Source organism: Epinephelus fuscoguttatus, linkage group LG8, assembly GCF_011397635.1.
Source record: "Epinephelus fuscoguttatus linkage group LG8, E.fuscoguttatus.final_Chr_v1".
Classification (NCBI taxonomy): domain Eukaryota; kingdom Metazoa; phylum Chordata; class Actinopteri; order Perciformes; family Serranidae; genus Epinephelus; species Epinephelus fuscoguttatus.
Window position 1 is genome coordinate 15,824,490 of NC_064759.1, and position 18,403 is coordinate 15,842,892.

The 18,403-nt window shown below is 42.1% G+C and overlaps 1 protein-coding gene and 1 pseudogene across 1 annotated transcript; both read right to left on the minus strand.

Moving 5' to 3' along the window:
• Positions 1–11: 11 nt before the first annotated feature.
• LOC125893469 (complement C1r subcomponent-like) lies at positions 12–10,808 on the minus strand. Its single transcript, XM_049584174.1, is given in 20 exon segments — positions 12–670; positions 873–1,078; positions 1,170–1,375; positions 1,475–1,546; positions 1,655–1,789; positions 2,263–2,440; positions 3,075–3,288; positions 3,608–3,786; positions 3,964–4,327; positions 4,536–4,750; positions 6,593–6,798; positions 6,886–6,957; positions 7,063–7,240; positions 7,242–7,336; positions 7,339–7,492; positions 7,589–7,794; positions 7,955–8,095; positions 8,644–8,821; positions 10,230–10,443; positions 10,713–10,808. Coding segments are annotated over 20 exon segments (3,573 nt in total). The 5' UTR covers positions 10,739–10,808; the 3' UTR covers positions 12–336.
• A 354-nt stretch (positions 10,809–11,162) lies between these two features.
• On the minus strand, positions 11,163–17,579 carry LOC125893111 (complement C1r-B subcomponent-like; annotated as a pseudogene).
• Between the last annotated feature and the right edge of the window lie 824 nt (positions 17,580–18,403).

The window sequence follows — 18,403 nt, forward strand, 5'->3', positions numbered from 1 at the left end:
GGAGAGCCCACTGTTTTTTGACTTCATAAAGAAATATGAAGTAACTTTATTGAATAAATGCTTTTGGGAGATTTTAATACATTGTGATGACTCGACGTTCAGTTTGACATTCATTCAGTAATTTCAGGAAGTTTTAAAATTGTCCTAATCATGATTGCACTTCATTTTACCACACACTGGCACATTATCTTGATTTATAACTTTTTGTTTATGTGCATGAGCGCTGCAGAAAGAGCATATTTTGAGCAATTCTTTTTCTTGTATTGTATCGTATGACTTTGTGTAGAGATTTGTTTCATCAACATCTTTACATCACGTCATGAATTACTCTAAATTTCAATTCTCCTGCATAGTCTTGTTGATCCAGTCCATGTAGTTAGCAACTTTGGTATAAAATCCATAGTTCCCTGGGCGTCCGCAGCCAACCCCCCAGCTGACGATCCCAGCAGCCCAGAACTGTCCGTTGTCTCTCAGGGCAAAGGGGCCTCCACCGTCACCAGCGCAGGCATCCTTCCCACCTTCAGGAACTCCAGCACAAAACATGTTATCTGACAGACTTTGTGAGCCGATTGAATTACTGCATGTCTCCTGATCCACCACAGGGAGTTGCACGTACCTCAGCTTACCCGCTGGAGTCCCTTGGCCCGTACGGCCAAAGCCTGACACCAGTCTGAAAAAAATCAGGAATAAGCAACAAAGAATCTCCTGTACGGAGGCTCAACAAGATTCACATATTGGCACAACAAGGAAAAGAAGAAGAGCAAATTGCAAGAAGAAATAATCAAGTGGTTGAAAAAAGATAAAGTAAAAAAATAAGATTATATGAAATGGATTACAGCATTATAAATGAGAATTATCTGTTGTTTCTTTACCCCATTTCTCCAGTCATGTATGTGGCACCCTCTGCTGGCAAACATATTGGCATAATGGATGAGTTGAATGTGATTGGGTGTTGAAGTTTGATCAAGCCAATGTCATTGTTGAAGGTGCTGCTGTTGTATTCAGGGTGAACATGGATTGAATCAACAGACACAGGAGAGCCCAACAGGGTTTCAGTATCAGTAAGTCCCATGTAAATCTGCAAATCAACAACACAGAAAAAAATAAATGTCAATTCAAAAACATGGAGGCAATGGGCATGTAGATAACACCTGAAGTAGCCCACTTACCTGGACAGTCTTGTTTGAAAGTGGTTTTCCATCATGTGTTAGGGCATGAGCTGCAGTCATAATCCAGCGGTCTGCAATCACCATGCCTCCTGCTCTTGGTCCATCTGCACTCAACATCACTTGCCAGGGTATGGTATTGTCTGGAGCCCTACTGCCTCCCATGACCCTCTGATAAGTAGAGATGAGTTTTGTGGGCTGGCCACAGACTGGATAAGACAGACATAAATTAGGTTCACACGGACACATACAGTACATTCATGTTTTAATTCAAGCATCCTAGATTAAGTTTCACAAAGTGTCAGTACCAGGTATACATGTTAGAGTGACATCATTGTGGTTGGATGTCCACTTTCCGTCTGCTTCACAGGTGAAAGTGACTGAAAACCAGAGGGAAGAAGATAATAGCATTTATTTTCAATTAAGCTACATCAAAAATTTAAACACTATTTAATAATATTTTTTTCAATTATACACAATTATCTCACCATTTCTGCCCCCAGTAAGAGTGTAAAATGGTTCATTACAGTGATACTGAACAACAGAATGGTACTGATTCTGAGAGCCAGACAGGTAGGTCACCCCTCCATTCAGCAGAGGTTCAGGTTCTCCACAATCAACTACTGCAGATGAGCAAAACAAGGACATGTTAACATTTTACCAGTAAAGGAAAAAACATCAAACCATCATCACAGCCTGCATGCTCCGTCACAAGATACATAGATGTAGTAACAGCAACAAAACAGCATTTCTCTCTTATTTTTAAATTTGAAAAAGTCTCATCTTAAGCTAAATGATACAAGATCATGTTGTTATTGTTATAACATTATGTATAGAGACAGATCTTGGAGCTGCTTGATGATTGAATAACCCCTAGGACAAGATGACAGCAGCCATGGCGAGTTTACTTATTGATTCTTCAAAAGTTTTGATGCTCCCAGTTCCAGCTCAAAGGTTATGTTCATTTATATTAATCATACTGACCAAAATGCCTGGAAATGCACCATGTTAGTTAAGTTTTATTGTGGAATTTCTCTTGAAGGTTAGAGGATATGATACATTGTAGAGAAGATACAAGTGTCCAGAAAAGTCCTACCTATTGTCTCGTAAGTAGCTGAGAAGCCGATGTGCTGTTGGAGCTCTGGAGTGGAGTCACTTGTTTTGAATATGAGAGTCAGTGTGTTGCCTGGAGAAAGGATCCGCTCTTTACCTGGGTGATCAGTTGAATTTTCCTGGCCACAAAACTTCCCCAAGACCTTTCCATCATGGAGAACCTGAAAAGAATAAAAGCAAAACAAACACTGTAAGACCACAGATCATGACAAAGCACTCCCTGACAAAGTGTCAGGGCTTGTTTTACCTTTAGCTGAAATGTTTAGAGGTCTAGTGTGTGGGATTTATTAGCATCTAGCAGTGAGGTTCAGATTATAGCCACCTGAAACTTCTCCTGTGTGCAAAGTGTACAGGACAGCTACAGTGACTGACACAAAAATGCAAAAATATGAATGGCCATATCAAGAGCCAGTGTTTGGTTGTTCTGTTCTGGGCTTCTGTAAAGCAACATGGCAGACTCTGTGGGAGAGACCTGCTCAGTATGTAAATGGGGGCACCAAACATGAAAAGTCCTCACGACATGAAAAGGAGTCCAAGTCTGACCTGAGACTTAAGCCCTCATCCCACACGTCCAAACAGCCACTTTGAGTTGAAATAATTGCCCCTCTCTACCATCAGATTTACTGTTTATCAATTAGGAGTCACTGTTTCCAGTTCAAGATCTCACTTTCTGTAGGTCATCAACACTGCGATCAAAGTGAGGTAATAAATATTAGACTATTAAAATCTGTGCTGTGGATAGTGCGAACACACTGATACATTGTTCTGAAAACTGTGTAATGACATAGCTCTGACCGTCAGAGAATCTTGAATGCAGCCTGAAGAAGCTTTAATATCCAGGTGTGTTAGTGACAGCTGGATCTGGTATCCTGCAGGAACCAAAAGGTCCCATTGCCTCAGCAGGTTGGGAGGGTAAGGCTGGGGATACTGAGGTGACTGGACCTCCCCTTGCATTACAGGCTCAGAGTTGAGCGGCTGCCAACACCCACTCACCCACAAACACAGAACCCTGTATTTGTGCATAAACAGAGAGCATTGGCACCAAGGTATGAGTCCAAAGGTTGATACAAACAGTAAAAGAACAAAAAAGTGATACAGTCATTTGTCATTATTGCAAGAAAATAGTATTGCTATAGTTTTCAATATTGAAAATTTGATCACTTAATCAACCTTAAAAAAACGGCTCGTACAGTAGACAGTGCTGTGGTGTAGATCAACACTTATAGTATGTACACTGCATTTTTTTTCCCCAAAATACACATTAACAAAATGAAAAACTCACTAGAACTTACAACATGAAGGTGAAAACATTTGTTATCATAGCTTACCATATAACACCGTAGGTCCGTCTCATGTCTGCAGTTAGTTTATCTCTGTGTGACTGAAGCTTTAGGCGATATGTCTCATGCTCAGATGAACCATTAATGTGACATAGGCTGTGGTTTGAAGTATTTTGCAACAGAATTTCACCTCCAGGATTTGTTTGTCTTGGCAAAAAGAACTCTGACTAACAGAACCATCAGAATGAGGAAAAACACAGTTTTTGAGAGGAAGAAATTTGCACTTGATCATTTTATTGTCAACAAGACTGTATAGCTTTTTGTGTCAATGCACAATAACACTGCACAAAGAGTGTATTTAGTTAAATAGTAAAATTAGCTGTTTTTTTTTATTGTAACTTTCAGTTCTCCTGCATAGTCTTGTAAATCCAGTCCAGGTAGTTAGCAACTCTGGTGTAGACTCCATATGTTCCTTGATTTTGGCAGCCAACCCCCCAGCTGACAATCCCAGCAGCCCAGAACCGTCCGTCATGTCTCAGGGCGAAGGGGCCTCCACTGTCACCGTGGCAGGAGTCCTTCCCACCTTCGGGGACTCCAGCACAAAACATGTTGTTTGTCAGATTTGGTACATTGTCCATGGTCTCCTTCAGTTTATTTACTGAATTACTGCATGTCTCCTGCTCCACCACAAGGAGGTGCACATACTTCAGATCATTTGTTAAAATCTGTTGATTGTCAGGCTCTGTAATGGTAAAGCCTGACACCAGTCTGAAAGAAAATGTAGAAGAGACAGCGACGTCAGTAGAAAAAGGCAAATCAGAGTCTCCAGATCCGGAGCTGGACAAGATTCACACGTTGGTGCAACAAGAGAGAGAAAGCAAAAAAATTCTTGAGTTCACAAAATAACTTTGAAGAACATAGAATAATATCAAACTGATTACAGCATTATGAAATGAAAACTCAGCAGATTCTTTACCCTATGGTGTCAGTGACGTATGTGGCTCCCTCTGCTGGCAAACATATTGGCATGACCGAAGAGTTGAATGTGATCAGGTCTTGCAGTTTGATCAAGGCAATGTCACTGTTGTAGTCTAAGAAGTCGGGGTTGTTGTATTCAGGGTGAATGTGGATTGAAGCAGCAGACACAGGAGAGCCCAGCAGGGTTTTAGCATTAATAGGTCCCATGTAGATCTGCAAATCAACAGCACAGAAGGAAACACATGTTAATTCAAAAACATGGAGGCAACAAACACGCAAATTACAGTTGGGGTGCTTTTCATCATGCAAACGTGTCTCCTCACTTCCCTCACTCACAGCTTTGCTCCTCACAGTGAGGATGTGAGAGAGAGATGCGAGGAAAAGGCGCAAGGACAGAGGAGCCGACGGTGCCAAATGAGAAATCCTTGGTGCCATAGCGTCAGTCCTAACCAACGTCAGTTACTGTGCCACATGTGGAGGTGCAGCATTTATACATTATGCCACATCCAAAAGTTTCCTCTCTCTATGCTCCTCATCTATTCCTCAAGGTGCAATTAAAGCCGCCCTCCAGCCAGCGTTACTTCCTGTTTAATGGTTAACGCTCTTTTTCTTAAAAACAGAATGGGGGTGTGTTTAATAGTCGTACATAATAATAATCCATTACCAAAGCAATGAGACTGCAGCTAAAGTATTTTGGAAACAGCAAAATGACACTGATGAATGTACTGTAAATAAATTTGTCTTGCCTATTAGACCATAAATGAGACAACAATTACCACGACATGCTGACTCTCACTTTCACTCGCTCTCTTCTTTATCATCTCCTCCTGCTGCAGCTGTCGGTTGTTGTGGTGCACCGATTGACGTGTTGCTAAGGTCTGTTGTTTGAAATGGAGTTATGGGCTGTGTTTGAGGTGCACCACCCACCAGCATCATTCTGTCATTCTGTTGGGATTTTTCAACCTTTTGACTAAAAGTTGTGCACTTCAACACATTCTCACTCCAAACTTGTCGCATATTGACGTTTGGTCATGGACTTTTCACGTCCACATCCGACGTGCAAGGTACCCTGGGTGCGTTGGTTGTTGATGTTCGGGACACTGTGTGAAGTTCTGTCTGTTACATGCATTGTCTTCTTTCAAAATACACTTCCATTTGAACAGGAAATTCAAGGTTTACATACAGTCTCTTTCAAAATAATCACACTACGTTGGTAAAACACCACAAATTGATGTGTTTTTTTTTTTCTTTTAACAACAAACACACATGGTTAGGTTTAGAGAAAAAAGAACAGGATTTGGCTTTAGAATATTACAGCATGCAGACACCGCTCTATTGGGTGAAAGTTGGTGTTCGTTGGTAAACGGACACAACTACACAGAGAGATATTTAGTCAGGCTAAAATGCTACAAATATTGTTGAATTCAAAATAAGCTGACCAGCTGCTTACAATGATGTCACCTGTGCAAGCTTGGTGAGATGAACTACAGTCATACATCATACTTTTTTTTTTAACTTTCAGCAGATGATTAAGTTATCTGTCGAAAAATATTTTGCATTTTGTGTGATTATTCAACATTGTCAAGAAATGACACAGAAATATATGAAATATAAACATGCCAAAATACACTAGAGGGGGGCTTTGGGGGACTGGAAGTTCCTCAGTGGTAGCGGAGACGGAAAAAATTTTGGGTCTCAGGAGGAGAGGAAGAGGAAGTATAAGACAGCATAATTAAAAGCACCCATGTAGTAGCGCTATGGGTGGATCCAGGGGTGGGACCACAGGGGCTTTGGCCATATCTGAATTTTGGAGAACAGTCACCGTAGGCACAGTTGTTAAAGGCACTGATACTTGTCCTTCCCAATAAAAAATATTGTTTGCTGGTGGCTGACGTTTGTGTTCACCCTGACAAAGACAACTCTGCCTCTTATTAATTAGCCGTCACGTAAGTTTTGTGGTTATTTCCATAAAAAGTCACCAAAATGCAGGAAATTAACTGGCTCATATTCAGATCTACACCACATATAACACCTGGTCTTGGGTAGACCACTTACCTGTACAGTTTCTTTTGATATTGGTTTCCTGTCATGTGTTAGGGTATGAGCTGCAGTCATAATCCAGCGGTCTGCGATCACCATGCCTCCTCCTATTCTTCCATCTATATTCAGTAGCACGTGCCAGGGGATTTTGCTGTCTGGACCTTCACTGCTTGCAATGCTCCGCTGATAAGTAGAGATGAGTTTTGTTGGCTGGCCACAGACTGGATGAGGCAGACATAAATTAGGTTCATATATACGTCATGTTTAAGAAAAAGTGACTCTGATTAGATATGACAGGGTTTCAGTACCAGGTATACATGTTAGAGTGACATCGCTGTGGTTGGATCTCCACTTTCCATCTGCTTCACAGGTGAACGTGACTGAAAACCAGAGGTGACATTATGGCACCTTTTTTTTTAGGTAGGCCATATCAGATATAGAAATTTCATCAATGATATTTTTCTAGTAATATACAAATATCTCACCACTTACGCCCCCAGTAAGAGTGTAAAATGGTTCATTACAGTGATACTGCACAACAGAATGGTACTGATTCTGAGAGCCAGACAGGTAGGTCACCCCTCCATTCAGCAGAGGTTCAGGTTCTCCACAATCAATTACTGCAGATGAACAAAACAAGGACATGTTAATATTTTGCCAGTTAAAGAACAAAACATCCTACCATCATCAGTTTGTATCCTTGGTCACAAGACACATAGATATAGTTACATTAACAAAACACGTGTCTCTCTCTGTTCACCCCTCACCATGTGTGCTGTAGTCCAGGCTCCAGCCACGACTCAGGCCTTCAGCATCAGTGTGGTAGTCCAGTCTGACAGTGTTAGAGTTTGTAGCTATCAGACCTGGACTCTTTCCACCACACAGTTTCATGGGCTCTCTGCCTGGAGTGGTCACCTACGAGGGGAGGAGTAGTAGAAAGTTAAGTGATGTAAACTGAGGCAGAGTCGCCTTTTTTATTGCCTTTGTTTTAAGGATACCATTTGCCAATACCTGCAGCCAGTGATGAAGACACCTGGGACCTTGCTCAGTGTCCGTGCTATCTATGTGGAAGTTGTCAGTGAAGTTGAGAGTGATTGTGAAGCTGGGCTCCACAGAGATGATGTACTTGCAGGACAGAAAAGGAGGTGAGGGGTGAGGGTATGCTGGACTAGCCAGGTGTCCTTCAGGCTTGTCGTATATACAACCACCACAGGATGCTGAACAATGGGCAAAACCAAGTATTATAGTAGCAAGAAAATATAAATCAGTAATTCTGCTCAAAATGAAGATTTTCTTTTACACAGACTCAGCAGCATTAATGCCACAGTATGACGAACTATAAGGTGCAGGCATGCATTCACTGTATAGGATACTCACACAGACATGTATGCTGGTCTAAATGTAGTTTGTAACCAGTGTAGCAGGAGCAGTGGTAAGACCCAGGGGTGTTGACGCAGATCTGAGAGCAGAGTGGACCTGATCCATCTCCAGGGTCTGATTGTGAACATTCATCTATGTCTGATAATGAGAAGGTCATTAAAGGGAAAACCTAACATAAGGTCATTTCTTTCATTTTTTATTGTTGTTCGGTTTTGTTTTATATTTCCATTTGATGGAATGGTGCAGGCATTGACAAACAAAGAGTTTCAGGTTTGAATATTTCAATCATAATAAAGAACATGGAATAGATACATTCATTTTTCTCTAACCACTTATCCCATTAGGGGCTGCAGGGGGGCTGGAGCCTATCCCAGCTGACATTGGGCAAGAGACAGGGTACACCCTGGACAGGTCGCCAGACTATCACACACAGTACAGCTGACACATACAGTAGAGACAGACAACCATTCACACTCATATTCAAACCTATGGGCAATTTAGAGTCCCCAGTTAACCTGCATGTCTTTGGACTGTGGGAGGAAGCTGGAGAACCCAGAGAAAACCCACGCTGACATGGGGAGGACATGCAAACTCTGAAGAGAAGGGCTGGTTTGAACCCCCCTCCCCTGGGATCGAACCAGGAACCCTCTTGCTGTGAGTGATGGAAGTGACCAGAATAGTCCTACCTATTGCCTTGTAGGTAGCTGAGAAGCCGATGTGCTGTTGGAGCTCCGGAGTGGAGTCATTTGTTTGGAATACGAGAGTCAGTGTGTTGCCTGGAGAAAGGATCGGCTCTTTGCCTGGGTGATCAGCTGAATTTTCCTGGCCACAAAACTTCCCTAAGACCTTTTGCTCATGTAGAACCTGAAAAGTATGAGACCATAAATCAGTACATGTGTAATGTGACAGCAGCACAAGTGGAGAAGAATCATAAAGTAAGTGAGGTGACTTAGTAATCCGCTTTATACTTCAATATTCACCTAAAGTTACCCGACAGCCACCCAGATGCTTGTAATACCAGACAAAATAAGGCCATAGCAGCAAAAGTTCTCAGCACTGAATTGAGAAATGGTGTGTTTCATTGCTAAAGAATTTAAGTTGTCATTTGTGAAGTAAAGAATCACCACCTTACAGTACGTTGGTGGAAGGTTTTGTGTGTCCCTGTGACCGTGGCGGCTATGTTGTTGGGATCAGTAGCTTCCGGTGGGTACTCCCAAGGCAAATTGTTGACAGGGGAGGGGCCAGAGCGATTCACAGATCCCAGATTTAAAAACACACTTGCGGCCACCCATAAATCCTAGTGTTCCAATACCCTCAAACAAATACCCATGTGTGGTGCAACTTAGTACAAGACAGAATACACAATAAGCATACTGGCCAGATCCCAAAGTCACTATCAAATGCCTCACACAGGGAGGAGAATGTCTGGTTCAGGGACCTCAAGATTACCACTCTGCTCTTTGCAGATGATGTGGTTCTGTTGGTTTTATTGGACAGTGACCTCCAATACGCACTGAAGCAGTATGAAGCAGTCAGGAAAAGAGCCAGCACCTCCAAGATTAAGGCCATGGTTCTCTCCCAAAAAAGGTGGATTGCTGCCTTGGAGTTGGGAGTGAGTTGCTGCCCCAGGGGAAGAAGTTTAAGTATCTCAGGGTTCTGATTGTGGTTAAGGGCAAAATGGAGCATGAGATACGTGGATTGGTGCAGCAGGAAAGAAACACTTTCGATTTACCAGTCAATCTCAAACCCAAAAGAATGAGATTGCTGTTTTCCTCCACAGGGTGACTGGTTTCACCCTTAGAGACAGGGCAAGGAGCTCAGACAGCTGGCGGGAGTTCGGAGTGAAGCTGCTGTTCCTTCATGTTGAAAGAAGCCATGTTGAGGTGGTTCAGGCATCTGACCAGGATGACTCCTGGACTTAGAATAGACGAATGGTCTGTGTTTCACACCTGGGAAAGTTTTGTGATACATCTTTGCTATTTAAGTTACATAAGTTGCTTAAACAGTCAATTGTTTTTCTATTTGTGTTTCAAGATACATAAAATCTGCATGTTCACAGCCTACAGCTATGTCAGCACATATGCTTATAGTATCAATCAAGATGACCAGACTGATACATGACAAGAAGTGCCCTGTGATCATTTGTAGTTTGTAAAAGAAAAAAAGTTATGGAGTTCCTGCTTCCATTTCAATACCTCAATATGTGCAGGTCATCAGCAGTGATCTATTGCTTGGGACATTGTATAATGTTAGATTTCAATATGACTCTGACCGTCAGAGAGTCTTGATTGCAGCCTGAAGAAGCTTTAATATCCAGGTATGTTAGTGACAGCTGGATCTGGTAGCCCTCAGGTACCCAGATGTCCCATTGCGTCAGCATGTTGGGAGGGTAAGGCCGGGGATACTGAGGAGACTGGAGTTCCCCTTGCATTACAGATTCAGAGTTGAGCGGCTGCCAGCACTCAGTCACTGACAAACACAGACACCTGGAATTGTGCATAAACAGAGAGAGTTCGCACGAAGGCGCTAGTCCAAGGTTGATGCAGACAAAAAGAACAAACACAGTTAACAACATTCTTTAACATTTGAAACTAAATACTGTTGCTTTAGTTTTCTTTATGGTACTTTAGTAGTAGTGCTTAAAAACTGCTCATAGACAGTGCTGTAGTGTAGTTACACACTTATGGTATGAAAAAATAAAAAACAAAATAAAAAATGCAGCATGAACATGAAGACATCTGTTAGCATAGCTTACCATATAACACAGTAGGTCCATCCCATGTCTACGTTTATCCCTTTGTGACTGCAGTTTTAGGCAAAATGTCTTGTGCTCAAATGAACCATTAATGTTACACAGGCTGTGGTTTAAAGTATTTTGCAATGGAATTTAACCTCCAGGATTTGTTTGTCTTGGCAAAAATAAATGCTGGTTTGAACTGTAGAAGAACCAGTCCAATAATGGCTTATGATCTTTAATTAATCAAACTAGAAGAATTACCACAAAAGTAAATGGAGGGAGAGCCTTCTGTATTTGTGAGTTCCTAAAGAAATATTAAGTAACTTTATTGAAAAGTAATGCTTTTGGGAAGTTTAGAAATGGCTCTTATCAAGATAAGTACAAATTTGCATTTAAACATTTTATGAGCAACTAGAAGAATATCTTAATTCACAGCTTTTATTATTATCATTATTATTATCTCATAGGGCAAATTGTTGCCACTCACCATACATATCAACACTGAAGAAAGAGTATATTTAGAGCAAAATTGATTTTATTATCATTTTATTGTAGATTGTTTGAAATTACTCTAAATTTCATTTCTCCTGCATAGTCTTGTTGATCCAGTCCATATAGTTTGCAACTTTGGTGTAGAATCTGTATCTGCCCTGCTGTCCACAGTCAACCCCCCAGCTGACAATCCCAGCAGCCCAGAACTGTCCGTCGTCTCTCAGGGCGAAGGGGCCTCCACCGTCACCTAGGCAGGTGTCCTTCCCACCTTCAGGGACTCCAGCACAAAACATGTTATTTGTCAGTCTTGGTACATTTTCCCTTGTCTTCCTCATCTTACTGAGTGAATTACTGCATGTCTTCTGATCCACCACAGGGAGGTGCACATACTTTAGCCTATTTGTCAGGCGTGGGGGGTAGATTTTTGTAATGCCAAAGCCTGACACCAGTCTGAAAATAAAGAAAAAAGTAGACAAGACAGTAATGGTGAACTCAGCAATTCAGAGTCTGCAAGATTCACATGTTGGCACAACAAGGGGAAAAGGGCTAAAAGAAGAGTAAAAGGCAACATGAGATGATGAAGTTTAGAGAATGGCTTTGAAGTAAATCAATGTGAATTCTCAGTTGTTTCTTTACCCCATTTCTCCAGTCATGTATGTGGCACCCTCTGCTGGCAAACATATTGGCATAATGGATGAGTTGAATGTGAGCGGGTCTTGAAGTTTGATCAAGGCAATGTCGTTGTTGTAGTCTGAGCTGCTGAGGTTGTATTCAGGGTGAATGTGGACTGAAGCAGCAAACACACGAAAGCCCAACATAGTTTTCACGTCAGAATACCCCATGTAAATCTGCAAACAACAGTACAGAAGGAAATAAAAGTCAGTGGAGGCAATGGACATGCAGATAACACCACAGTAACCCACTTACCTGTACAGTCTCGCGTGTTACTGGTTTTCCATCATGTGTTAGGTCATGAGCTGCAGTCATAATCCAGCGGTCTGCAATCACCATGCCTCCTCCTCGTTTTGCATTTATAGTCAATAGCACTTGCCAGGGGATGGTATCGTGTGGGGCTTCCCTGCCTCCAATAATCCTTTGATAGGCAGTGATGAGTTTTGTGGGCTGGCCACAGACTGGATAAGACAGACATAAATAAGGTTCAATCAGACTTCATGTTTGAATAAAAGTGACTTTGATTAAATACCACAGGGTTCAATACCAGGTATACAGGTTAGAATGACATCGTTGTGGTTGGATCTCCACTTTCTGTCTGCTTCACAGGTGAAAGTAACTGAAAACCAGAGAGAACAAGATAGTGAAAATTATTTTAGTCAAACCATACCAGATATTTGAATTTTCATCAGTGATATTTTTTCTAGTAATATACAAATATCTCACCACTTACGCCCCCAGTAAGAGTGTAAAATGGTTCATTACAGTGATACTGAAAAACAGACTGGTACTGATTCTGATAGCCAGACAGGTAGGTCACCCCTCCATTCAGCAGAGGTTCAGGTTCTCCACAATCAATTACTGCAGATGAACAAAACAAGGACATATTAATACGTTGCCAGTTAAAGAACAAGCATCAAACCATCATCTGCTTGTGCCCTTGGTCACAACTCACACTGATGTAGTTACATTAACAAAACGCGTTGTCTCTCTCTGTTTGCTGCTCACCATGTGTGCTGTAGTCCAGGCTCCAGCCACGACTCAGGCCCTCAACATCAGTGTGGTAGTCCAGTATGACTGTGTTGGAATATGTAGCTATCAGACCTGGACTCTTTCCACCACACAGCTTCATGGGCTCTCTGCCTGGAATGGTCACCTACGAGGGAAGGAGTTGCAGAAAAGGTTTAAACTGAGCCGTATTAGAGTAGCCTCAATAAAATAGAGAGTCTCTATTTTATTGTCATTTGCTGTAAGGAGAATCTTTGCCAATACCTGCAACCAGTGACGTAGACATCTGGGACCTTGCTCAGTGTCCATGTTATCTATGTGGAAGTTGTCACTAAAGTTGAGAGTGATATTAAACCGGGGCTCCACCGTGATAATGTACTTGCAGGACAAGAAAGGAGGTGAGGGATGAGGGTATCTTGGACTGACTAGATGTCCCTCATGCTTGTCTGATATATGACCACCACAGGAAACTGGACAAAAGGCAAAGGCAAGTATTATTGTAGCAAGAAGAAGAGATTTAGTCAGCATTAATGCCACACTATAACTACTAACTGTGGATTGGATTCACGCTGAGATGCTAAAGACTCTCGACAGTGTTGGGTTGTCTTGGTTGACATATGGAAGTCGGGGACAGTACCTGCAGAATGGCAAGCCAGGGTGGTGATTTTCATTCTTAGAAAGGGGTGGCAGAGGGTGTGCTCCAATTACCAGGGTATCACACGGCTCAGCCTCTCTGGAAAAGTTTACTCCAGGGTTTTGCAAAGATGGCCAGATCTAGGAGGAGCAATGCAAATTCTTTCATGATCATGTAACAGCAGGCAAGGTCCGCACCCTTGCAGGGTTTTTGGGGGGTTAATGGGAGTTTGCCCATTCAGTTTACATCTGTTTTGTGGACTTGGGGATGGCTTACTACCATGGCCCTTTCCTGTGGGGGTACTGTAGGAGTATTGGGTACCAGGGCAGTTGCTCTCTGCCATCTGGTACTTATATAACCTAAGTGAGAGCTGTGTATGCATTCTCAGCAAGAAGTCAAACTAATTTTCAGTGAGTGTTGGGCTCCACCAGGATTGTCCCTTGTCAAAGATTTCATTTGGAATTTTTATCAACAGGGTGTCAAGGTGCAGATGGGGAGGAGAGTATCCTATTTGGGGACTTCAGAATTGCCTCTTTGCTCGTTGTTGCTTGTTTATGATGCAGTTCTGTGGCTTCATCAGACCGTGAACTTAAACATGTACTGGAGCAGTTAGCAGTCAAGTGTGATGCAGCAGAGCTCAGAGACAGCACCTCCATGTCTGAGGCCATAGCTCTCTGCCAAAAAGCCTTTTACCAGTTGGGAGTGAGTTGCTGTCCCAGTGTAGGACTTCAAGTATCACGGGGTCTTGTTCAGTGGTGAGGGTTGAATAGAGATTGACAGGTGCACTGGTGTGGTGTACCAGACTGTTGTGGTGAAGACGAAGCTCAGCTTGAATGCAAAGATCTCCCATTATGTTTCAACCCTCACCTTTGGCCATAAGCTTTGTGTGGTGAGTGGCAAAAATGAGTGTCCTCCCCAGGGTGGCTGGGCTCATCCCTAGAGAAAGGGTAAGAAGCTCAGACTCCAGGGGGAGCTTAGAGTATAACAGGTGCCCCTTCGCATTGAAATGAGCCAGTTGAGGTGGTTCAGGATGCTTCATAGACTCCTTTCATTTTTAACATTATTTTATTGGGCATTTTCACCTTTACTGATAGGACAACTGTAGATAGAGAGGAAAGGTAGAGGAAAAGGTGGGGGTGACACGTTGCAAAGGGCTAAGGGTTAGAGTTGAACCTGGGCCGCTACAAAGCACTCAGCTTATGTGGGGTGCACATTCTACCTGGTGAGCTAGAGGTCATTGCTGACTCCTTACTTTGAGGTTTTCCTGGCACGTCCAAATGGTTAGAGACCCTGAGGTAGACCCAGAACACGCTGAAGAAATTATATACCTTATCTGGCTTGGGAATACCTCAGGATTCCCATGGGGAGCTGGAAAACATTGCTGGGGAGAGGGACATCTGAAGCACCTTGCTTAGCCTGCTGTCGGTGTGATCCCGGCCCGGATCAGTGGCAGAAAATGAATGGATGGATGGATGGATGTAATCACTGAGCTTCACATTATGACACACATGTAAAGTATATACAGTAGTGTATACAATGAGGCATGCACTTACTATATACAGTACTCACTCAAACATGTGCGTTGGTCTGAATGAAGTTTGTATCCATGGTGGCAGGAGCAGTGGTAAGAACCGAGGGTGTTGACGCAGATCTGAGAGCAGAGTGGACCTGATCCATCTCCAGGATCGGATTGTGAGCACTCATCTATGTCTGATATTGAGAAGATCATTAAAGAAGAACCTAACCTAAAGTTGAATTAATATGCATTTATATTAGTTTAAATATGTCAAATCTTAAGTAGGGAAGATGGAAGTGACCAGAAGTCCTACCTATTGCCTTGGAGTTAGCAGAGAAGCCAATATGCTGTTGGAGCTCTGGAGTGGAGTCACTTGTTTGGAATATGAGAGTCAGTCTGTTGCCTGGAGAAAGGATCCGCTCTTTACCTGGGTGATCAGTTGAATTTTCCTGGCCACAAAACTTCCATAAGACCTTTCCATTATGGAGAACCTGAATGTGTAAAGAGTAAAATGGACATTGTGAGACCACAGATCACAATTAGGACTTCCACAACCAGCGCAGTTCCATTTAAGGTCAGTTAAGGCTAGATTATTTGCTGAAGTGACAGTAACACTGAATGCTAATCTATTGTAGGGCATTTAGCTATACAACAATATTTACCTAAAGTTTGCTAACACTGGCTACCATTAGCCACCATATGCTTGTGGTCATCCCAGACCAAGTGAGGGCCTGTGCCCAAAAGCATTTTCCTTTTTCTATTTTTCTCCCAGAGGGGCTACGTGTGGGTTTTGTTTCTGTGGCAATAGTATCTTGACATTAACGTTAGCTAGGTCGCTAATATTATGCTACATTAACAGAGGGTTGACAACAAGCTAACAATGCGTAGCTACAGTGACAAAAGCACTCACCAGCAACATTCAGTGCCCAGCCAGTCAACTGTCACAAATTGACTGTTTTGTCTTTGTCATGATGATTCTGACAGTCATATCACATAGCTAGAAAGTCGCTAAGAGCAGCGGTGACAACACTGCAGCGCCTTTCTGAAAAGTTCAGAGATTTTCAAATAGAAGTGCTTGGAGCGGCTGCACAAAAAAGCCAGAGCAAAAGTAGTTGGGTGGAAGGCCCTAGGCCATGATACGTTTTATTGCTTAAGATTTAAACTCCTTGTTTGTCAAAGGAAGACTCTGTCATTTCTTCTTTCAAATGTTATATAGTCTTGCTCTACGCAGAACTGAATTTCAGTGTTTGTGCATGAGGACAAGATGTTAACATAGTTGAACAGCCCATTTGAGGCACAAGACATCAAGTCTAAGTCAAGTCCTCACTGCATAAAAAGTCCAATTCTGACCTGAGACTCAAAGTCTCAACAAGTCCAAACGGCAACTTTGAGTTGGCCCTTCCCCACCATCAAGTTTACTGTACATCAGTCAGGATGACCAGACAGATACACAATAAGAATTGGCCTGCAATGATTTGTAGTTCATAAAAAAAGGCATGCATGGAGTTCCTGTTTCCATTTCAAGACCGTAAGTTGTGCAGGTCATTAACACTCAAGTTAAAGTGAACAGAGAAGGTTTCAATACCACTGACCGTCAGTGAATCTTGAATGCAGCCTGGAGAAGCTTTAATATCCAGATGTGTTATGGAAAGCTGGATCTGGTATCCCTCTGGAACACTGAGGTTCCATTTCTTCAGCAGGTTGGGAGGGTAAGCCTGAGGATACTGAGGGGACTGGAGTTCCCCATGTATTACAGACAGACGCAAACACAGAAACCTGGAATTGTGCATGAACAGAAAGAGTTGAACTAAACTGTAAGTCCAAAGTTAATGCAAACAGAAAAAGAACAAACAAAGTGACACAGTATATTTAAGCTTTTGCAACCAAAAAGTAGCCTATTGCTGCAGTTTTTTCTAGTGTACTTTGATAAATGTATCACATATAATCAACCTTGAAAACCTGCTTATAGACAGTGCTGTGGTGTAGTGCCAAACTTATAGTATGTCCAACTATCTATTGTCATTATGCCACCCCATTGTATGACTTTACATAGCATGCTGGTGTTAAAGGAAAAGAGATGAGACCGTTTTGACGTGTAACACAACAACGTCAGGCATCAGGCAGTGCTGTCTGAAGAGTAGCAATGGTATAACACAACACTAACAATCATTTACAGTCCCTGTTATGTAGTAAACGGCTAAGTTAACCTGCATGTCTCTAGGCTGTGGGAAGAAGCCAGAGAACCGCAGAGTAAACCCACCCCAATACATAAGGAACATGCAAACTCCACACAGTAGGGCCCCAGCCATCCTGTAGTCTCTCCTTCCATTCACTAGCCACCTCTTATATTATGTTTATACTGCATTTTTTCAAGAGAGAAATCCATGACAAAGAAAAAAACACTAAAACATCCACTAAAACATAAAGGTGAGAAGATTTCACTAAGCTTACCATATAACACAGTAGGTCCATCCCATGTCTACAATTAGTGAATCTCTGTGTGACTTAAGTTTTAAGCAAAATGTCTCATGCTCAGACGAACCATTAATGTGACACAGGCTGTGGTTTCTAGTACTTTGCAATGGAATTTAACCTTCAGGATTTGTTTGTTTTGGCAAAGTAAATACAGGTATGAAGTGGTGAAAAACATGGCTCAGTAACTCTGACTAACGCAACCAGAAGAATGAGGTATAAAACTGTTTTTTGTACAGTACAAGGTTCCAGGGTATAAGCACAGTGCACAGTACAGTAAAGATCAAAAAGAATCTCTTTTGTGAGTTCATGAAAAGACATGAAGTAACTAGTACTCACAGTATAAAGACATAGTTCACGTTTATTAACAATGATAGGGTGTGATTAAAAAGAATCTGATTGCCCACTTAAACAGAGGACTTCAAGAATACATAACAGGAAACACTGTGGAAACAAAACAGAGATGGGAATTAGAAATGAATATTAAAAATACAGATGTGTTGGAGAAGACATGCAGAGAGGGTCACAAGCTAACAAGTCGCCCTACCTGGAGGAAGTCTGAATGAAAGACTAGAATGAGATTATTTAAGACTGCTCTCATGTTGGCAAGATACAGCAACACCTCTGAATTATGCTGGAGACAATGTGGACAAATTGCAACAATGGGATTGTCCCAAATTGGATAAGACATTAAGGTGGAGATTAAGCAAATCATACGGGAAGACCTGCCTCTATAGCCAGGGAGACACTCCAGATGATATAGACACTAAAAACCAGACATATCTTGGGGTGTTGCTGTAGATTGCAAAAAAATGATCACAGTTATATGGAGAAATATAAAGCCACCAACTGTCCAACAATGGAGGGAAAGATTGAGGAGAGTATATTTGATGGAAAGTATAACGGCCAAGCTCC